The 22910-nt window shown below is 44.9% G+C and overlaps 4 protein-coding genes across 5 annotated transcripts; 1 reads left to right on the top strand and 3 right to left on the bottom strand.

The window, feature by feature from the left end:
- Nucleotides 1–432: 432 nt before the first annotated feature.
- LOC108085305 (STING ER exit protein) lies at nucleotides 433–1508 on the bottom strand. The gene is made up of 4 exons (XM_017181862.3): nucleotides 1302–1508; nucleotides 1082–1242; nucleotides 697–1011; nucleotides 433–634 (listed from the first exon to the last, which is right to left on the bottom strand). The coding sequence occupies exons 1-4, from the start codon at nucleotides 1420–1422 to the stop codon at nucleotides 479–481; spliced, it is 753 nt and encodes a 250-aa protein (XP_017037351.1). The 5' UTR covers nucleotides 1423–1508; the 3' UTR covers nucleotides 433–478.
- Adat1 (Adenosine deaminase, tRNA-specific 1) lies at nucleotides 886–2993 on the top strand. Of its 2 annotated transcripts, XM_070284430.1 has the most exons (3): nucleotides 886–1024; nucleotides 1626–2488; nucleotides 2541–2993. In XM_070284430.1, exons 1-3 carry the CDS (start codon nucleotides 1022–1024, stop codon nucleotides 2848–2850), a joined length of 1176 nt encoding a protein of 391 aa, XP_070140531.1. In that variant the 5' UTR covers nucleotides 886–1021; the 3' UTR covers nucleotides 2851–2993. The 2 variants fall into 2 exon arrangements, with proteins under 2 accessions (XP_070140531.1, XP_017037350.1); XM_017181861.3 differs by lacking the exon at nucleotides 886–1024 and having other exon boundaries at nucleotides 1576–2488.
- Nucleotides 2994–4106: 1113 nt separating this feature from the next.
- On the bottom strand, nucleotides 4107–11052 carry CAH1 (carbonic anhydrase 1). Its single transcript, XM_017181814.3, has 3 exons — nucleotides 10825–11052; nucleotides 5220–5378; nucleotides 4107–5092 (listed from the first exon to the last, which is right to left on the bottom strand). Exons 1-3 carry the CDS (start codon nucleotides 10856–10858, stop codon nucleotides 4473–4475), a joined length of 813 nt encoding a protein of 270 aa, XP_017037303.1. The 5' UTR covers nucleotides 10859–11052; the 3' UTR covers nucleotides 4107–4472.
- Nucleotides 11053–15048: 3996 nt separating this feature from the next.
- Nucleotides 15049–22166, bottom strand: Sec71 (ADP ribosylation factor guanine nucleotide exchange factor Sec71). The gene is made up of 3 exons (XM_017181842.3): nucleotides 21023–22166; nucleotides 16799–20841; nucleotides 15049–15704 (listed from the first exon to the last, which is right to left on the bottom strand). The coding sequence occupies exons 1-3, from the start codon at nucleotides 21804–21806 to the stop codon at nucleotides 15567–15569; spliced, it is 4965 nt and encodes a 1654-aa protein (XP_017037331.1). The 5' UTR covers nucleotides 21807–22166; the 3' UTR covers nucleotides 15049–15566.
- Between the last annotated feature and the right edge of the window lie 744 nt (nucleotides 22167–22910).

The following is a 22910-nucleotide window of genomic DNA, read 5'->3' as shown; positions in this document are numbered from 1 at the left end:
TTAAAGTGTTGGTAAACGCATTTGCGACACTGGCAGTTATTCCAGCGAAAGAAGAAATTTAAAAGTTTCGCTTGAGAGTAGGTTATTGTTTTCTTTATTTGATTAAGTCGAGTTTGCCCCATCACCAAAATAAGTTTATTTAAGACCTCAAGAGTTGAAGATGTCCCAGGCTCGAGCAGGCCAGAAACAACCAGAATAGGTACAGGCCTCACCTACTTCGGACTGCGTCCCGCCCCTTGACTATTTCCTATATACACACTGTTCTCCAATGACAACATGTAGTATTAAGAAAACTCTGGACGAACAAGTCCCACGTTCAACTAAAACCCAAGCGACCCACGACGAATCCTCAATGCGGACTTGTTAGGTACCATGCAAAACATCCCTACCTTGAGCCAAACTCCCAAACATTTTTGTAATCTCGCGATACACTACATTTAGAAACGCTGCCATATTTATTTGGCGAACAAAATCTGGACTATCTCTCCAATAGTGTGCCGCGCTGTTTCTTTTGTGGCGGGGGCGCATCTTCTGGCTTTCCTTTGACGCCCACGTCGCTGAGCTTTCCGCCTTTCCGCTGCAGCTGCTTCTCTATGATACGCGCATTGTTTGCATAGCTGTCGGCAATCTCACGCTGTTTGTAGAATGAGACGAGTATGAGGATCATTTCATGGATTTCTAAGGCTAAAAACTTACCGCTTCAATTTCGTCTTCCTCCTCGTCGATGGTGGACACCGTAACCGAGCTGAACTTGCCCATATTCTTTGTGTGCCTCGTTACCATGACCTTCTTTCCACTGGCGTCCACTATACCGGAATCCTCGGCGCCTGCGGTGGACGCAGCTGGTTTTGCGGCCGCAGGCTTGGTATTGCCCTTGCCGTTGCCCACGGCACTTAGGAGTTGGGCCATGGGCGCATCGCCTTTGTTGCGTATCAGGGCATTGAACATAACGAAGGTCACGTGGGAGTCTGGGCTATGGCGATAGTAGAGTGGCAAATTGCAGCTGCGGCACTGCAGGATAATGGTAGGTACATATATTAAGGTGGGCTAAATTGGGGAAATCAGACAGGGGTCGACTTACCTTATACCGGTACTGTTTCTCTATCGCGTTGCCCCTGCTCTTGCGCTTTATGTAGAGCATCTTTGGGGTGGGATTATAAGTCAGTTTGTTCGCGTGTTCGTTGGCATTGATCACCCGGGCGTTGTCCACCTCTCGCAGCGGCAACTGGTCCAGGGTGCAATCTATAAATGGGTGTAAATATGAGACTCGATGCGGGTTTCCATGTCCACAACTAGCTTACCCAAAATCAAAGCCATCTTGCTGCACAGGCAGTAGTATATGTTCAGGGGCTTCTCCTCATTGTATTCCTCCTGGTCCTTGGTATCGGAGCAGACGATGCTGCGCGAGACTACTTTCGGCATGTTTAATAATAAAACAAACCTCTTTTTGTTTGTTTCAAGTAGATTTCAAGAATCTGTGAAAGTAAATAAACGAGCAATGTGACCAGAGTGTTATATGCAAAACATACCAACCGGAATATGCTAAGCTGGTCACACTAGTAGCGGTATAAATAAACAAATTGTAAATAATGTGTGCTAATGAGAACAATAAGCCGTCCCTACAGGATATAGCAAACCTCTGCTTTGACAAATTTAAATCCCTGCCAAAGACCGGCAAACCCACTCCGAGCCAGTGGACCGTTTTAGCCGGGATTGTGGAGTACAACCGGATAACTGGAAGCCTCAAAGTGGTGGCCATCGGTTGCGGAACAAAATGCATTGGTTCCTCCAGATTATGTCCTAACGGCTACCTTCTGAACGATTCCCATGCCGAGGTTCTAGCGCGTCGAGCCTTCCTGCGCTATCTGTATCGAGAGCTGAAGCAGGAGGGGATTTTTCAATGGGACAGCAAACAGAAGTGCTATCAGCTCGATGATCACTTGGAGTTTCACTTCCTGAGCACTCAGACGCCCTGTGGCGACGCCTGCATACTGGCGGAGAAAGATGCAGAAAAGCCGGCCAAGCGTCAGAGACTGGATGAGGAAGAATCCGAGATGGTTTATACTGGCGCCAAGCTGATACGCTGCCCCGAGTCGGATGTGGGGTCCGATGACATGCAGCAGACGCCAGGAGCCCTGCGGACCAAGCCAGGACGAGGAGAACGCACATTATCCATGTCGTGCAGTGATAAGCTTGCGCGCTGGAATGTGCTTGGAGTGCAGGGCGCGTTGATAGACTCGCTGATCGCCAAGCCCATCTACTTCAGCAGCCTCAACTTCTGTTGCGCCGATGCCCATCGGGAGTCCTTGGAGCGGGCCATCTATGGGCGATTCGAGGACAGGCCCTTTCAGCATTCGCGATTTCAGCCACAGAAGCCTCAAATACGCATTTGCCATAGTTGCGATCTAATCTTTGAGCACTCCCAGCGCCTTGACTGGCAGCCTTCCCCCAATGGCTTGGCTTGGTCGCTCCTGCCCGAGGAACTAAGGTACAACCCAATGTTTACTTTCCTTCACATAATTCAGTCTTAATCTTCACAGGCCCTATGATATTTCTGTTAATGGAACGCGGCAAGGGGTGACCAAGAAGAAGATGAACACTCCCCAAGCTGCCTCAGCGGTCAGCAAGTACAGCCTCTTCAAATCCTTTCAGGATCTGCATTGTTCCCATCCGAAACTGAGAGATGCCCGCCCACAAAACGTATTAACTTCGGAGCCAACATCGTATTTGGCCAGTAAATTTTCGGCGGCTGAGTACCAATTGGCGTGGGGTCAATTAAAAAGTTCTTATTTCCTTCAATGGACAAGTAAGCCCAAGGAATTGCAGAACTTTTCCATAAGAACAGATTAGTGTTTATAGCTTGAAAGCTATAACCGAAGGTTATTAGTTCTATTATCGTTATATTTGGTATATTTTTCTGTTACTGATTTCTACATGTGTACAAATATTGTCAAGTCCTCAAGACGTTTCAATAAATAAAAATAATTGTGATATATGTATATATTTTACTGACTTACATTTCCCTGACTTGCATAGATTCCCCCGACTTCAGGTGGTCTTATGTGAACTCGAAATTTTCAAAAATAATTTTGTATGTCCTTAAAGTTCTCAACGCAGTAAAGGAGTCATTTCCGACCCTATAAAGTATAGCCTAGTCGATCGAGCCGTTTCTACGCAAACTAGTCTCTAAGTTATGTAGCTATCTGAATGGATAATCCAGACAATCTTCTTAATTTTCTCACTAGTATATTATTCGGACCGGCCCAGATCGGATGACTCTATCATATAACTTCCATAGAAACGATCGGAAAATAAATATAACTTTGCTGGCTTTTAACATATTTTGTAGCAATTTTGTATTACTATATAATTTCGGTTTTAGATTTATGAAAATCGGAATACTATATCATACATATTTATAGATATTTCCACTTGAGATTTACTTATTTTATTCAATTCTAAAATAATACTGAAATTTGTTTTTTCATCAGTTCTTAGTTCTTCTCTTTTTCATTTAACCAAAATGGATTGATTCTTAATACACAAATTGCAAAATGTGCCGAAGTTAGCATCTTTTCTTGGTTTAAAGTGGAGCCCCTACTTACCCAGATGCTTTCTAATGTTTAACCCGCTAACAACAGTCTCTTTGAGACCCGAGGGATAAGCACTACCCAGCATTTCACAAAAGCATACTAAAGCTGGTGTGATACATTCGGATACCTATTAATGTACGGATCAAACCTATAAAGCACATACAAAGATTGAGGTCACTCGAAAGAATCCCGAATGAACGGTTCCTCCAAAATTGACTAAATAAGCTTAAACTGAGTTAGAATTGAAAATTGCAACACCGCAAGAGAAGAATGCAAAGGGAAGGGTATCCGATAGGGTATCAAACTACACCATTCTCCGATTGGTTTTTGCCACACTTTGGTCAGTCAGATAGTGTCTAAGAACACCTCTACTGAATTCTAGTGATCCTGAATTCCTAAGGAGAACGATAGTTTAATTAATAACAAAATATATGAACTATTTATGTACATAAAACCAGCTGTAAAAGAACCAAACGAAGACCTTAGAGTAAAATAAAAATGCACTGCACGGCCTTCATATGCAACATTTAAGCAAATTATATTTAGTTTGTAATACCATAATAATATTAATCTAATTGTCATTTTGCAAACGATTTACGAACAAACAAACAAACAGGCGTACATTTAAGGTTACAGCTAGACAAACACTGATGCGAGTACGGATACGGATGCCCATGGAGGCGTTATGCTTGCTGCGAGTAGTACGAACTAGAGACGAGAATTGAACAGTGGGGTGTGCTGGTCCAGCTCGAGGCTTAGTCCGATCCTAGCCTGCTGCTGCGCTAATGAATGTGACGATGTGTGAGGTGCGAACAGCTAAGCGTGTGACTCGAAGGCGTCGACTATCCAAGAGACGGCGGTGACCAGGGCTTGGGGCAATCAGTGGCCACCGATCTCGCGCAGCTCACGCTTTCCCAGCGGCAGCGGAGGGCGGAAGTTATTGATGACCTTTCCGTTGAACTCGTTGCAGGGACACTCCTCCTTGACGTCGTAGGCGTTCAGGTTGCGCATGGCGTTCAGCTGGTCGTCCGACACCTCGATGGGCGTCTTGAACACGATCCAGATGACCGACTCGGAGCAAGGAGGGGTGGTCAGGGAGCCCTCGTACGTCCAGTAGGTGTGCACATCGGGCAGCAGCTTGCCGGGATCGCAGCCCTGGGGCAGAGTGACGCGGTCGCCCTTGTGCAGGACGAACTGCAGCAAGCTGCTCACTTTGTCCAGCTCGGCATGGTGGGCACCAGCCTGCAGGAACACGCCCAACACGGCCAGGCCATCGGGAGCAGCAGCAGCCTCACCAAAGGACTTGTACTTGGTTGTGTTCCAGTGCACGAGGTGCAGCTCGCCGGCGTAGGACACGCCGTCAACGGTGTGCTCCGAGCCCTTAGAGTCCGTGCAACCCCAGTGGCAGTGGAACTGCTCAAGCTTGAAGATCTGGTCGCCCAGCGGTCCACCAGTCAGCTCGGATTTTTCGCCGTTTACATCCACGCGCCAGCAGTATCCTAAAAATTGTACAAATAAATTTAAATTTAATACATTTAATAATCTTATTTTACTTTATTTACGAGTATAAGGTGTCTGTTGTTGCACAAGGATCAAATAAATAAATAAAACCAAACATATTCTTACCAGGATTGACTAGGCTTTTAGTGTGCTCCGGCACATACTTCCACTTGAGGGGAGAGACTTTCAGATCACTGCCCTTCTTGGCGCTGGAAGGCGTGATATCGACGGGCGACTGGCGATGTCCCGACGCCTGCGGGTAGTCCTTGGCCCAGTGGGCGGGACCTGAAAAAAACCAAAATCGGAAGGAATGGGTTAGGACACACAGTCATTAGGTATTTGCTCTAGCACTTAAACCAGGTGCTAATCCATCGGTAAGACACAAACAATAAATCAACTAAAATCAATTCAGTGTAGTCCTCGACGTTAATTATAGGTCGTCAGGCCAAGGAATCCTAGGTTGATGGAGTAGTTCCCTCAAACCAAGGGAATGTCCCTCTCTCTTTTTTCATGAGTCATAGTAACCAAACCGCTATTAAAGAACAATTGTGAACCATGATAACTAAAGAAATTTTAGATGTAGATAACAATTTTTACAACTTTATTTAAAAAGACACAATAATTGAATGAGATATTGAAATAATAAACCTTAGGAACGAGAGCTTGTAACTAGTTTGCTAGAATAAAACGTAAATAAACACATAAAGCTTAAGGTGCACATTTAAACCTAGATAATTGCAGGACTTGTCAATGTCAACTGGATTATAGTTGGCCATAAAATTTTTACGAACATATAATTATTTACTGAAACATTGACTCAAAATCATATTTATGGGGGTGTCGCCAGCCCAGGCGTTTACTCAACTGGCAGTCATAATATTTGCATAGACTTTTATCTGACCAACCTACCGGCTGTGGCAACACAAGTATTTGCTCATCCCCTGTTTGCTGCAGTTTACGATCCAGATATGTACCGGTATGCGTATTCTTTTTAATTACTGCCGGAGTGGTGTGCAAAGTCAGAGCAAATGTTGACACAGAGAACCACGTCACGTGCCAGTAAAATCACTCTGAAGACCGCAGACCCGCCTGGTCATGTGATAGGATAGGTTGCAGACGCACGCTCCAGATAAACCGCAAAAGTGTGGGCTGACATTGTGTTTACTTGCGGAATCTGGAAGGGGGGGCATTGCTTGTCTAAACCCCACCAACAAATGCCTTATAAATGCTCAATTGCAATAATGTTAGTTTGCTGGCTGGTTTCCTCGGACCAAGGGGGTGTCAGCATTCTTATCGAAGACACCACCGCGCAAAGCCTCATTTGTCATATGATAAATCACCGAGCTCAAAGCGTCAACAGTTTTGTCGCTTCGCGTATTTATTTCACTGATTCCCAAAGTCCTCTATGAAATTGATAATAAATTATAAAGTCAGGTGAAATGCATTTATCAAAGCCGAAATCAAGATCTTTATTCCCTTTCCAGGTGCAAAATGTTTATGCAATCGCAAATCGGGCCCACATGACGCATGAATGTCACGTATACGCCGTGTTTGGCATACAAAAGAACAACAGAGCGGAGTTGAGTCCCCATGCACGATCCTTTCATGAGTTAGCAGCCAAGTGTAAATTTCCGGTCATATTTAGCACATTGCCTTTTATAATTTGCCATCGAATTTATGTCGTAGGGAAATCAGAAATCTTCATAAAATACGACATATATGTATATGGTATATTTTCACATAAATAATGCTTAAATGCTTAGGTATTATGAGACCAACTATGCCACCATTTGTTAATTTAAATGTGTATTTACATACGCTTCTGCCAGGCATTTGTTTTTGTGTACTTAACTATTTTGTTACTGTCAACTTTAGCTGTAAATACTTTAAGATCAGCTGGCGTCGTTTTTGCAGTGTCTGCGATAACAATGGACTGCCACAAATTAAAAGTAAAAAAAAGCAAACACCAGCAAGGAAATAGCACACTTGTTTAAACAGAAAGCTAGAGATCGGAAATAACCAGTCTGAACTCGGCAATATATGGGCTCGGGGTCCCTTGAAGCTGATTAAACGAACCCTCCTAAATAGCACCATTTTACTTTTCTACTTTACAAAGGGTAAATTTATCTTTCGGCACGCTCATCAAATAATGCATCATCGCTTTTGCAGTTTATACCATTTCAATTAAGATCAGAAGAAACAAAGGCAACGGCGTAATTGTTGCCTTTAATGCTGTGATAAAATCCAAACGGCTTTTTAATTGAGTTACCGCAAACACTTTGCACACATTCATATTCATATCTCCGTAAATACCCCGACAGAACAGAAAACGCGAACGCTGACGCTGTTGGGGAGAACTTGTACCGGAAACAAACATAACATGGAGTCTGCAACAAATATTTCCCAAGCCAGGATTTTCCTAAACGTTGTAGTCTCGACTTCCCCATTTGTCACAAGCACCGAGGACCCGAGAACGAAATACATACGTAGATGCACGAATTAGTTGCCTTTAAATCTTTCCGACAGCTTAAAAAAGCCATTAAATGTTATAATAAAAAGTTAGCAATTAGCATTTGCGATTTACGAGCAGAACGTTCTAAGCGAGCCTTGGGATGATTATATCTGCTGGGGAATCATCGTATTTGGAGGGAGGCATGAGTTTGTCGCGTGTTTTTTCCTTCCTGTGAGCGATCGTAAGGAAGTACTCGAAAAAACTGGTTTGGGCAGAAACCCCACCTCCTGCCATCTGTCCCCCTTGAGTTTCGAATTCCGAGTTGTGAGTCAGTATCTGATATATACAACTGCAGTGCTGGGGCTTTTGTCTCCCGGTTATATGTCTTTTTATAGGCACTCAATTGACCAGGCTAAAAAACGAAAAGCCTCGACCACTCTGGCCCACTATTTTTATCACCCAGTTGGCGCTGCAAGAAGCCCCAGAAGTGCCTTCAGGCCATGGTCTACCTGGGCCACGAACACGACATTTATCTAATGGGGAAGAAAACAAATAAATAGCCACCCCGTCCAACCCTTCAATCACCTGCTAAAATTTTTGCTGTAATTATTTGTTTGCATGTGAGAAACGGTGACAATAAAAACGCAAATGGAATAATTGAATTGCCACAAAACTTAGAAAAACGAAAAGCGTTCGTAACCGAAGTGCCTAATGAAAAGTTTTCCCCTGGAAATGTTCGACGTTCGAGATGAGAACGTAAGTAGTCACGTTCAAGATCCGTTTATGTGAGCAAAGTGTTTTTGGTTTTCCTAAAATTTTCCAACCCGAAAACTGATGCCTTGTTTTTTTATAACGATTTTTTATACATACATATATATATGCGAATAAAAATTTGCTTTTCATCGGAATAATTTTATTAGCGCGCCCAATAAAATATCTGGATTGGCAAGTCAAGTGGTATATATCTATATAGCCGGCCAAAAATAATATCAAACTGGCGATATCTCTCGCACGTTCCTTGCGTGAGAAATTATTTTCGCGAGTCTATTTCTTTCTGTTTTTCCAACCCTATAATAAATATTGTCTTTAATGACCTGGTCGGGATCTGATCTGATGATTAAATGGTAAATAAAAACGCATTGAATCGATAGAATCGAATGAAATATACGTCATTGTAGTGCAATTTTAGACTGACTCAATTATTTCGTGAGTAATTCTGATCCAGCCGAGAAATTGATAAGTCAACAAAAAAATATATAGTATATTGCTTAAAAGCGTTAGAAATCCATCGATCATTCTGATAATGACAATTTAATGATACAAACATCTAGTACACTTATTTTGTTCGCCAACCAGAATGCGTGTATCATCGCAAGATAAAGAAAAGTTCCGACAAAGATACCTCCACTTACGGGATTGGTTTGAGCCAGTAGGGCAGGGCCAAGAGTGTTACGGCACTGGCGATTTAATCAGCTGATAGATAGGAAATCGGCTTCGGGACAGTTGATTGATCTTCACACACATGTAGACACGCGAGTAGTAATCTGTATTGTCCAGATGGAAGCGTGTCGGCTACCATTCAGACAGTTCTGACAGTGCCAGGGGTGAGACTCAACCTGGGCTTTCTGATAAGGACGGCGGCTGCACTGATCGCGCAATCTCGGCCGAGAGCACAAATATATGACACAGAAGTTTCTCATGCCTAATGTGGGCATTTTCGCTTATAAGGGAGGAGCTTGCTGATAAGGCTCTTCTTGCGCTGGAAAGTTACCAGCGCGGCGCGATGCGAAATCAGTATCGAAATAGGCATCGACATCGAATCAATCAGAGCAATCACGCCCAGTTAAGCAAATCAATTGAAATTGTCAAAAAATAGGGGTTCTCTTTCGCCTTCTAAATTGATATGTCGCTAACGCTGCGTAGTCGTATGTATTCTATTGGTGTTATTTATCAAGCATACGATACGTGGACAAGGCAAATTACGTATACGTAAGACCAAGACTTTGGCCCAGCTCTGGAACCGGTCCGGCCGTGTCCGTCATGTGTCCTTAAGCGCCGAAGAACATGCACTTGACAAGCAAATGAACCGCCTTCAAAGCCGCGAAGAGGGACGCTCCGGAGTCGGGGGCTGGGGCTGTGCAGAAAGAGACGGAGCCAAGTCGGCTGCGAAAACAATCGAATCGAATGCCCGATCGGTCGCTCGAGAACTCGAACTACGAGTCGAAGTCGAACTCGTTTGCTCCGCGAGGCGGTTGACTCTGGCGGGGGCCGATCGGTCGGTGGCTTGGTGGGAAGCACCCGATCACGAGACCCAGCTCGTGCGAAACTCCCCGACGCAAAGCAGCGCTCCCCTACGACTTAATTTATGCCCAATATTCATGAGTGTCCGCCTCTAATGACGGGGGGTCTGTTTGCGCAATTCATCGTTCACTGCTTTGGCTTATGGGGCATGAAATCGAAGTGCAGGGCGTTGATGAAAAGCATTAGGAATCGCATTGGGAGGCATTGTGTAATCGGTTCTTAAACCAAAGTCGGAAGTAATCCCCGCAGTCGATACTCTTACTTAATTTCTCTTTCCTCCTCTCGCCGTTGCAATCTAGAATACCCTATCTTAGATAACGCGATTCATAGACTGTTTTGGAGTGCGTTTAAGTGGTAAATTATCTGACTAATTGCCTATTTATTAAGGGTTTACTCACACATCGCTCCAGTTGTTTGTCTTTATTGTTTTGACGCTTTATTGGGTTAGGCTTACCCCTCGAAGTCTACGCCTTTGGCCAGCTACATATATCTAGCCAATATCTTATCGTTTAACGACTAATTTAAAGAGCCCTGTCTGATTCCAGGGTGTGACGTTTTTCGTCAGATAGATCATGTTTGCCATAAAAACAAAATTCCTGTGTCGTGAGTTCTTATATACAAGACAACAGATGTTTTCTTTACAAAAGATTGCCGCACCGTTGTTGAATTGTTGTGGAAATTTCGCTTACGCGACCCACTGCACGGGAGCATCTTTTGGCGGGGTGAAGGTATGGAAACCGGAGAAAATCTTGTTGTTGAGCCACGCATGCGCATCGTGTGCATATGACTCAAAATACTTAATTCGGAACCGAAGCAGACGGGCGATGTCTGATTAGACGAAGGCCAGACAACGGAGCAAAGTAAACAAACCGTAGCCCAAAGCGGGAACCTGATTCGGAAGCTGGCAAAACTCAAAACAAACAAGTGGAGACCGGAGCGAGTGCGAGTGCTCTTTCTGGCCAAGGCACGAGAGCTTACCGTTCTCTTCGGTGTAACCCCAGTGATGGCTCATCTTTGTTAGCTGGATGTACGGATTGTTTGGATTGTCTCTTGAAGGACTCTGGAGGTCTGGTAAGTGTTGTTTCACTCGCGAATGGTGGCACGCGTCTGACTTTCCCTGGGGATCGCACCAAGTGCTTTATAGGACCGGTAGCCGGGAATATCACGAATCGCGGAACTTATGGAGCGCTGACTGTTTGGTTAGTCCGCTGATTGTAGACTGCCGGACCCGGGCAGCGCCGCTGACTTGAAACCTGACGGCGACGGCGACAGCGACAGCGACGGCAACGTCGGCGAAGGCAGCACGCACCTTACGAGCGGCAGCAGTGGAAGAGAGCAGCCCCACCGCCTTTTAGAATAGAGAATGGGAGAGCAGGAGAGTCGCAGAACCAGTGAACTAAACTACCGCTTAACCCCCGAGTCGTGGGTGGTTAGGGGGTTTAGGCAGAGGCGGACGCCTACTGCTGCGGCTGCGGCGTCATTAGAACCGTTGACAGAGCGGCCGGGTTCAATAGTTTGCCGCTGGCCAGCCGTACTTGAGCCCGGCACTATGGGGCGAATACGTAATAAGTTCGTTTTCGATTTCACAGAGCTGCCAGCACCCGGTAGTCTGTTTGTTTGCACTAGCTCACCATTTGACCTTGACTCTGCATTGAAGGCTGGCCGGGATCGGTGGTCAGAAATGGATAGATCGAAAGGAAATCGAGTGGTTCCTAATTAAAGTCAATTTCTCTGGTGCTCCATGATCGATTGCATTTTAATTAGATGGCGTGGCATTGGGTTTTATAATTAATTTGTTAATTAACTGATTGAAAAAATGCAATAAAAAAGCACAAACTTCTTTAAAGAATTCTTAGTAGATTTCTATATTCAATACAGATTCTTTTATCAAAATTCTTTTATGAAAAAAAAGAAAAAGCTTATGCGCTGATGTAGAATCACTGCTATTCCCTATAGAAGAAGTGTTACACTAAAATAAAATGTATATTTATGTAAATATCATTGCGGTTTCTATACCTATTTTATGAACAATATAAAACTATACCAATATATAAAAAATCTATTAAAAATTCAATAAAATATTAAGATAGTCATAAAACTTATAGAAAAGGTGCAGTTTGACCTTGTATTCTCTGCCTTTGAAGTAGCTATTTCACTTTATTTAAAACTGAACGATAATAATAACAACTTTACCAAATAGCAAATTAACAAAAAATGACAAAAATATTGGGCACTAAAACTTCTCATTCATTCCACTGTGCTAGACACTTTGTAAATTGCTCCATACATGCCGTAAATTTATTTTTTTCGGTTTTGTTGTTGAACTTTTGTGCATTGTTTTTGTTGCTGCTGTGGGACTTAAAGCGTGATCGCGATCGCGCGTACTGGAACGCACATACTTTCACAAGTTTTTACATATATCTCAATATATAAGTATCATGGATCGTGGTAGGGGATGAGGGGATGAGGGGATGGGCATGGTGCTGGAAATGACGAGGGCGATGGCGACACGCTAATCGTAGCATATTTGAGGGGAATCGGCTCTCTCAACGGAGACCTGGCCGGGATGGTCAGGGCGAAGCGAAGTGGTAGGTAAGGGAAGGGAAGGGACCAGAGGGATCCATAATTTCCATCAACGCGCTGCTCATGTTATTCCATTAGTCCATTAGGTTGTGCACAGTCACCGCTTAGCACGAAGCCACTTCAGCGAGTTAAGAGTAGAATTTGTCACTAATTTCAATTCTGGCCGCTGCTGTTGTTTTGTTTTCTCTCCGATGCACAATGGGATATAATTGGTTAAACTTTTTCACACACATTTCCCATTCGAGCTCGCATCCAGCTCCGATCGGGGATACGCTGGCCAACATTGCGTATGCGCAATTAATTCGGCTCGTGTGAAATCTTCTTGTGGCTGTTTGCGTTAGGCTTAAGTCTTATCGCACTATTTTCACAGTGCGCCGCCGAGCTTGTTTTCCAATTAGCCGTGCATTATTGTTTGCGCTTTGCAACCCCCGCCCCATTTGCCGCCCCCAGTCATCCCAGCGACCCCACCTCACGTGCAGCTCTACCCGTTTGCTTCCGCCTTTTGGCTTTCCGCTCACCGTTTTGCAAAATGGAAATGGAAATGAAAATGGGAATGCGAATGTATCTGGTTAGAATTTGATTTAAGCTCCCGTTCAGACAGCCCACTTCAAGGTCGAGTAATTATTGTTAATGGGAATTAACTCAGCCCATGTGACGGGCAAAGTTTTGGGTCGGGAACGGGAGTGTGCACCGTGATCGGTGCAAATTGAATGCGAAAAGGAGCAGAGAATACGTGATCACAAATTAAATAGGTTTGCACTTACTGACAGATCTTTCAGAAAGTCAAATAAGCCAAGAGTTAAAGGAAAATCGAATCCTTATTTAAAGATGACCTAAGGGGGTGAAGTGTCTTAATCCTGTTACCATTTCAGTCCTTAAAATTTGTTTATTTCGCAGGTAATTTCATTATTCTTAAATTTAATAAGACATCAACAACTATAGCTTTAGAATAATAACAAGAAAACCCGTAGTTGAAAAGTAAATATTTACCAGAAACTAGAGAGATTATTTTTGGATATTTACACAGATAACTTTTATCTCAAGAGGTTACTGTTTTCATCAAGACCAATGGAATGGGAAGAAAGCGTTTAGACAGTTCAACCAACTCTCCAAGGTAAAGGCGACTATTCATTGTGACCTTTTTAGTTGCAAAAACCCAAAAGATTTTATTATTTTTTGTTAAGTTGATCAAACGTCTATATGCCATACAAGAAGTCTTGTCAGTCTCCTTTATGATGTGCAGGGTAATTGGACCATGTTTGTTTTCTAAATTATTTCTGAGCTGGTAACACGCGTGGCGAAGGATTTGTTTTTATTCTGTTTTTCCAGCAGCTGTTGGACGCCATAATTCACTTTTATTAGGCATATATAAGAGTACGGGCTGCGTGCTTTGTCAAAGATCTTGAACTTTAGTTTGCGGTTAGCTTAAGTCGGATCGAGGTGAGATTTCAGAGTATGATACATGGTGACTCTCTGTACTCTCTCTCTCTCCTTGCACAGAAAATATTTGTCTTCCTCCGTACGTAAGCGCTCGCAATTAGCACCCACCAATGTGATACAAATCGCAAATCGAATCAGAAAGCGAGATCGAGATTAAGTTTCCACTGGAATTGACATATTAACAAGATTGATTAGCGTGTGGCTAAGAATTTCCAAATCACACACGAAAGCCTCTTCCCCAAAGTAATCTTCTTCACACAAGGCCCATTGATTCCTACCCGATCTTCTCAGTTTCGGCCAGTTTGCAGTCGGTGCTGCGTGCTAATCGATCTGTTTAGCCGGCAAATAAACAACAACGCTGCCCCATGTCATGTGGACAGTGGCAGTGACTAAGGTACGAATATTGCCAAAAACAAAACGATAAACTTGTCTTGGAATATTCCAATGGACCCTCTTGCCTAAACAACGTCTCATTTCAAGCAGAAAAAATTACTTTTTGGGCTATTAAACGCAGAGGTGTCGCGAACGCATAAAGATTTAATTCTCATCAAGGTATGTATGCTTATGCAGCTTAGACAACCTGAAATTATAAATACTCTTTATTGCTTTGCACCAATTAATATTTCCTTAAAAAATCTTAATTTTTGTATTTTAATGAAATATTTATTGGTTCCCAGCAATAAAAGAGTATTTTAAATTTCAATTTCAAACAGATATAAGATGTACATATTCAAATATTTAATTAACAAAACCACTCCGATATTAGTATTCCCTACGTTAAGATTTAAAAAAAACACTTTGATCAAACATAAAATCAAGAGGCTCTCACATTCGTTTAAACAAATTCGTAGCACATATCTCGGTATAATAAAAATGCCATAAATCTGGGCACCAAAGACTGGACACATGGCAAGAAGCTTGACAAAAATATACGCCAAATTCTAACCATTTAATTGGCTTTGTTGTAGATTTTTTAAGAAGAGAGCAGCGCGTGATATTTTTGAATTAAAAACTAATTTGGAGGAATCGCGTCTGAAATATAAAGATGCTACATATCTGGGCGCACGATAGCACTCATATAAACATCCCACATAACATATACATATGTAGCACATACCTTGAACTTGATCTTTATATGCATGATGGGGAAAAGTCAATCACAGAACCGAACACTCCGCATTGGTAATAAATTTTGTATTGTATATTTGAAATATATTTATTTGTATATATTTTGATTTAAATTAATAACTAGCGATATACACAGGCTGCACAATATGCTGTTTAATCGGTATTTACGCTACACATTTATTGATAATAATAGGTGAATATTAAAGTGTGTGGTTGCTCCGGAGAAAACAATTTTCAAAATTCGTAACTGAAGGAAACTATATAGACACGCACACATTAAAGCCTTACATAGCATTAGGATAACTATGTATATAAAAACAACAACATTCCATGTTAAGCCTAAAAAACATTACATATTGCCTTATGTATTTCTTTCTTTCTCTTTTTTTGTTTAATATAATAAAAATATACTTATTCGTGTATGATTAGGTGCCAACATAACAACAAAGCCGATGGAACCGAAAATAGTGCACAATAAACTATGATTTGAGGGAAGGGATGGGGGAGGATATCGTTCTATTAACATGGCCAAGTCAATTAGCTAGGCGGCTGAGGAGGCTCCTCCGTGACTATTTAACGCTCATTATATTAAATACTGGACCTATGCGCATGAACACACGCCTAAGGACACTTCTCAGTTCGGGCTTGAGGTCGAAGCACATCATCTCGCACAGCAGACTGTAGTAGTTGGACACGTGGGTTGCAAACTAAAAGATATTACAAAATGTTGACAGATTTTTATTAATTTAGGAATGATTATTATTAATTAATTTATAAAAAAATATCTACAAAATGGGGTTATTATTAGGAATGTATATCGCGATGTAAAGTCTGAATCAAAAATATCGTAAACTTTGAATATGAAATTTTTCAAATAAAAAAAGGAGTTTTAATGTTAGAACGTCGATATTATCGAAAAAAATAACCGAAATGTATTATCTATTTTATTTGTATATTTTTTAATATTATATTATATTATTATTTATTTATTATTATTATTTTATATATGCGATAGATCAAGCTGAATCTAAATTTGGGATTTCGCTACGTTTAAAAATACATTTACAGAAGAACTGGAAATAAAACCCATTAATCGAATTTGTTCAATTATGGGAAACATCGATTTAAATTTTTAGAATCGATTTAATCGAAAAAGTTAAACGCGCATGTGACCTTGTGGAAAAGTTAAGTACAAAATTCTACATTTTTGACGTATTAATTTAATTATAATTTTCAGTGTTTTATAATATCATAAAACAGTATAATGGGTGAATAACACCAAAAAGTTATTTCTTTAGTTATTATTTAAATACAAATATCGACAGATAAAATGTGTAGAACAAAAAAAAAATATATTAATTTATTTTGAATATAAATTAATAGTTTTAATTTTCGATTTTAATTAATTTATTTTTAGAATTTTTTAGTAAAAATCGATTTATTTCCGGCTCTCAATAAAATCGATTCTAAATATAATAGATTAATTGATTTGTACTAAATTTTGCGATACCTCTAACTTTTTTTAATTTATTATTATTATTTATTTATATTATTTAATTCTTTAAGTGTCATATTTCCCATATCATATGAAGTGCGATTAGGTGGAACACTCGCACAATCAGTAGAAGAGGAATAATTCAAATAATAAATTGAAACAGCTCTTTAATAAAAATGATTGAGACCGTGAATGTCCGTGAATAAGGCTTCATTTGGGACAGAAAAAAACTGTTTCTTGCTATCTCTGTTTTACACTTAAAATTCAAGTATTTAGATTCAATCAGTAATATTTTTGTATGCTTACCCTTGCATCGGACATCTTAAGCAGTCGCGTCAGGATGAGCAGCAGAAGCGATGTCCAGGCATCTCGGTGGGCCTCGCTTTGCAAGCTCAGGTAGTAACCCAGCGCCTCCTTGCAGACCTGGACCAGCTCCTGCTCGATGCCCGGCCAGTCGCTGCGCCGGTTCTCATCGCCGTACATCTTAAAAAAGATGCGCAGAACGCAGGCCAGGGACGAGGTCTCCTGCTTGAGCAGATTCGGCTTCACCGACCCCTTGAACCCTGCCCGCCACAGAAGACTGCGCTGATCGTGGTCGGTATTAAAGCGTTTGGCGAACCGATGCGACTGCATTAAGCAGTCGGCTAGAGTGAGCAGCTGTCGGGTTCTTAAGTAGCCGTACATTCCCTGCTCCTCCCGCTGACACTCGAGGAGCTGGGCCTGCGATCCGTTCCTGCCGCCAGTCAAGTCCGCAGCCGCTTGGGCCAGAGTTTCGGCATCTTCTTTCCGGGATGTGGCCGGAAAGAATACGATGTTGTCCATGGTCTGAATCAGTTCCAGCTGTACCACACAGCGGATGTGCAGTGCCTCGAACTGGTTGTGATCCTGGGGCTGATTGTTACTGGAATGTGCTTTTGGGCGCCAGCTCAGCAGCTCCTGGGGAAGTGTGGCGTTGAATATGTCCAGGATGCACTGGCAGGTCTTGTCCCAGGTGGACTCGTTGAACTTGAAGCCATTCGAGATGACCAGGTTCTCCAAGCAGTTGGTGCCGGATCGTGCAAGCTGCTCATTGCTTTGCTGAACGCACCAGTGCAGCTGGGCGAAGAGCTCCTCCAGCAGCAAGTGGCCGAGCACGTCAAAGTACTGCGTAAAGACGTCTATGATGGCGTATAACGCATGGTTGCAGGTGGTCGTCATCCACTCGGACTTCTCGGTCACGTGCTCCGGCAGCTTCATGTTGTCGAAGATGCGGAAGATGACGTTGAACAGGTCCTTCCACCAGTTGGGCTTGAAGCTCTCGCCATACGTCTTCACAATCTCAAAGAGCACGGTCAGGGCTCGGGTCCGAACGTCCAGCTTGCAGCGGTTAACCACGCACGAGAGCGAGAAGAGCATGGGGAACCACCCGCGCACCCACACGCGATCCTCCTCGGCCACCGAGGCGTCATTCTCCATGCCTGCATGTTCGGCGAACAACTGGGGAGCCTCGTGGACGCACTGGGCGCAGGTGCGCACTAGGCGGATGGCCTCCATGCTGGTGTCCGGAAAGCGGGCGGTGGCGAACTCGGACAGGCACTTGACAGCATCCTGGAACGAGTCCACCATGATGGCAAACTGGCGCTGGTACAAGTCCCCGATGATCTTGCCAGTGGTTTGAAAGGCGAGCTCTACAATCGGCTCCTCGTGGTCTCCCGCTGCCAGGTGGAAGATGCTGAAGATGTTCTTCCAGCCAGAGCGAATATTATGGGCCTGCGAGTTCACCATCTGGGCGATGCAGCGCACCACCATGTCGCGAATAGCCGGCGATGCGTTCTTCTTCATGATGTGCTCGAAGGGCCGCAGAAAGTCCTTCTGGAAACGGAAGTTACTGAACTCGCCCTTCTCCATGAACTTCATCGACAGCTGACGCAGCGAGTCCAGGGCAAAGAAGGAGATCTCCTCGTTGCTGTTGCATCCGACGGCATTGAAGTGCTCGCCCAGCACTTGCCATATGCGCGACCACTGCAAACGGATGCGCTCCATGTTGTAGTAGCTAATCTCAACGATCTTCTGCAGGGAGAACATCCTTGGCTGCGGCTGCTGCAGTTCGTCCACCGAAACCTGACACAGGGCCTTCACAAAGTCGACGATGGCATCGCCATCCAGTCGCATGGAACCAGTGAAGATGCGATCGACGGCCACCACCACGCTCTGGCTGCTCGTCTCGCCGATGTGCTCCTTCACGCTCGGATTCAGCGAGTCCTTCAGAGTGGTTTGCGCTCCAGAAAGATACTGGGGCCGTACCCCGGTCCCAATAAGCTGGGCCAGCTCCAGCTGGCTAATGCACTTGACGATATCCAGCCAGCTGCTGCCCAGGTAGTTGCCATCTGTGTGAGCCACCATAATCAGCGTCTTGATGGTGTCGATATTCTTGGCCTTCATTTCGTTAATGGGCGAGTTGGCATTCAGAAGGGTGAACCTCGCCAGGGCCTGCACATAGGCGTCCCGCTCGAGCGACATGTGGAAGATGCAGGCGATCCGAATGGCACAGCGGATTCCGTTCAGACAGAGGGATGCAATTTCCGGATCATCGCAGTCCTGCAGGCCCACCGAAAAGGCGGCTAGGAAGGGCGTCCAGGCCATTTTGAACATGGGACGCACGTGCTCCAGATGCTTCGCCGAAGTGAAGGGCGACTTGACGTGGGACACGGATTGCATCAGATTGGTGGCCGTCAGGGAAATGACCTCCATTTCCATGTTCCACAGCAGCTTGCGCCGCTTCTCCGTGATGAAGGCCTGCTTGCCCAGGGGCTTGGGCTGTTGGAGCATACCCGAGTTGTTCTTCATCTTGATCTCGTGTTCGGCAATCTCGTCGTAGATGGAGGACAGGTACTCCTCAGGCAGGTCCCCCTTGCTGTCGCTGATGCCGCGGTTCATTTTGATGTACTGCTCCTTGGTCATCTTGTGCTTGACCTGCGGCGAATGCAGGTCCGTAGTCAACATAATGATGCTGAAGGCCAGCACGTAGACTGTGTCGGCGCTCTGGAAGAGCTGGTTCTGCGGATTGCACTCGCAGTACCTGCTGGCGAACTTCTCCATCAACCGATCTATCTTCTGCGCCTCGCCCGGCAGCCGGAACTCCTCGAGCAGTATCCTTAGGGCGGCCACTACTTCCAACTGGCGAAAGTTGAAGTCGTCGATGTAGGCACACATCACTGCCTTGGAGTGGTCGTCGTTCTCACCCAGGTAATTTCCAATGACGGTCTTATCCAATCGCTCGTCCTCGTGCAGCCAGTGGGCAATGTCCTGGCAGGTGGGGCCCAGAAGCTGCTTCTCCTGCAGAAACTGGACGCCCTTCTTCGGCTTGCGATTGAAAAGCTCAATGCCCGTTTCCATGACCTCCTTGCGCATCTTGCGCTCCTCAAGCGCCTCGGGCAGATCCTGAAGCTGCTCCTGATTCGAGTTGAGGCTGTGGCTCGAGCCGCTGTGCGCGGTCTGGATGGTTATATCCGCCTGATCCTGCTCAGTGGCCGTTGGCGATTGTACCTGCAAGGGGGGAGCAGGCATATTGGGGTTAACGTACAGGTCCTTGCTCCACTCCACCATGCACTTAAGTATGGAAACCAGGCACTCCAGGCCGCGAATGCGCATTGATTTCTCCTGCATGGGATTGGCGCCCAGCTCGAGGGCCTGCCGCCCCTGGGCAATCTTCGACAGATCGTTGACTAACCGCTCGAAAAGGTTTGCTGCCGAGAAGTCGCAGTCGTAGTTCACATAGATATCCACCACCGACTGGGCATCGGCACAGATCCGCGTCAGCGCCTGGATCACCATCCACTTGTGCTCGAAGCTGCTCGAGTTCGCCTCCAAGATGTTGAGGAATATCTCCTTGAAAAAGACCTCGATCTGGCGCTTAAGGTGCACCTTGAAGTTGGACAACAGGGCCACGAAAATCGACAGCGACAGCTCGAAGACCTCCGGCACGAGGCTCACCCCGTTGTTGGACAAGGCCACGCACAGATACTGCTTGATGGCCATGATAAACATCTCGTTCGAGCGAAAAACCGGTCCGGCATTCTGCAGAATTAGCAGCAGCAGGTGCAGCGACAGCACCTTCGAGCGCAGCTCATGCGACTTGGGATCGGGATGACCCTCCGGCAGCGGTTTCATCGATAGCTTGCACAGGGAACGAAACACTAGAAAGGCATCCTTCTGCAGAATGTGCGTGAACTTGGCCGTGACCACCGCATCGTTCTCGCTGTGTAGTTCCACGCTGTCGTGATCGGAGTGCGACGAGGAGTCGTTTCCATTGGCAATGGGCTCAGCATCTCCGCCAGATTCCTGGTCCTTAGTGGCCTCATTATAAGCGGCTGGAATGTACGAAACAAGGAAACATAAATTGAGTAATCAAAACCAGGTGGGGAGAGCGTCGCTTACACCTTATCGGAAATTTACTTGGCCTGACTCATGCTTATTTATTGGACAAGCAATTGATTCGATAAAGACTTTGGGCAGATAGTTTGAGGCGTTGCCTCTTCCCCTACCACGCACCTGTTATGATCTCCGCCAGAATCTCGGAGGCAATAACCTCGTCAGCATCCCCCAATGCCTCCTCTCCACCACCGTTGGTCCAGTCCTCGGAGTGAACGCTGCCGTTCATTGGATGCGAAGGCGGAGGCGGCACCTCGTACACCTGGTTTTCCATGCGGGCAAAGATCACGTTTAGCATCTGGGTAAGCGTCGCTCGGGCCGTTGTCTGGTTGACCAAGTTCTTGCTGGACAGGTAGATGTCGTAGCAAGTGCGCACCGCCTGCAGCAGCGTGGTCTCATGGATCTCCACATGCTGCGAGGTGACCACCGTGAGCAGCGCCTTGATGATCTGCAGCTGAACGCCCTCATCCGTTTGGGGCCCGCTGAAGCATCCGTAAATGGTCACCACGATGCGGTCTATCAGCAAGTGACCGGGATTCGCCGAGTCCTGGATGGAACCGGTGAGATGGCCATAGGCAATAAGCTTCTGCAGACAGTCCAAGGCCGTGACCACGATTCGGGGCGAGCGGCTCTTGCAAGCCAGCTCGAAGGGCAAAAAGTAGGTTTCCGCATTGATGATGCTCGCCGCATCGTTCTTTGGCAGCGGGAGGGCGGCGCAGGGCAGCTCGTTGCCCTCGGCGATCTGTCCGGCGCTGATCAGCTCTGCCTTGATCTGCTCCAGCGCCGAGTCGCAGGATTTCTTCAGCTGCGAATGGTGGGAGCGCCGAATGTCCTTGTCGGCAAGGATCTTTTCTAGAGCACGCACGATGAACATTTCCTTGGTCTTCGTGGAGTTGTTGTGCATATTGGGCCGCTGCCACTCCCAAGGTCGTCTCCGATGGGTGAGTTCCTCCTCCGCCTCCGGTTCTTCTCCGCCCTTGCCCTCTCTCCGCTTCCGACCAACTTTCCGCTCCTCCCTCTCCTTCCCTCACTGCGCTGCGAGTGCGGAAACGACAGCAACGCAACTTTCGCTGCTGCCTTCTGGTGACCTCTGCCAGCTGGGCAGGGGTGTTCTCCTCGGGTTGCTTGTTGGTACGCGACACTTGGCGTGTTACTTGCGTGTTGTGTGAGTTTGCATTTTGCAAATATCACACTTTTTCACATTAAAATATTCTTCAAAATACAATGCGAAAAAACGTCATCAGTAGCGAAATTACTCAACACTGTAAATGGTAACTTTTTGATCGGTCTGGCAGGACTGGCTGAAGTCCGATAACCCACCAACCGCATTCGCTATCGATATCTAAATAACTCGTTTCCACCATGAACAAATTTAATAAGGAATGGTTATAGTGTCTTAGCAAAGAGTATAGAATTATAGTTCTATACTCTTTGGTCTTAGTTTTTTCAATGATATCCCAGCAGACAAAAACTTCGTAAAAAATAAGAAAAACGGAAGTTTAACGGATCTCAGGCGGACAAAACGTCCGTTACCTGCCGTGGGGTTTGTGGCAGCAACCTATCATTTTCGGAATCCGAATAAGATTTCGATTGCGGACCTTTTATGATAACATTATCGGGTATTATCCTGAGAATTCGCGATTTTCGTCCGCTATTCATCCGTTTGTCCGTCCGTTTTTGAGCATTTAGAGAAACTAATGCGGAAAATCAGAATCTTTGTCCGTCTTTAATATGTTTAGCGGACATTTTCGGATCCGTCCGCACTAAGTCCGCTGTTTGTCTGCTGGGATAATAAACTTGTGCGCGACCACACGAAAAATATAGTCTACTAAAACCCTCCTAATTGAAACGGAATATTCAAAAAAGTATATATTTTCTTTTATAGATCAACTATGGCTTTTTAACAATGCAAATGAATTAGATCTCGATAAATTTGAGTTTTTCTAATGATATTTCTCTAACCAAGAGCAAATTCGCCGAATAGTGTGAATGGTCAAATTTTCACTGT

This window comes from Drosophila kikkawai, chromosome 2R (assembly GCF_030179895.1).
Source record: "Drosophila kikkawai strain 14028-0561.14 chromosome 2R, DkikHiC1v2, whole genome shotgun sequence".
Taxonomy (NCBI): Eukaryota; Metazoa; Arthropoda; class Insecta; order Diptera; family Drosophilidae; genus Drosophila; species Drosophila kikkawai.
The sequence above is the reverse complement of the archived record's forward strand: the minus strand, read 5'-3'. Positions and strand labels throughout refer to the sequence as shown.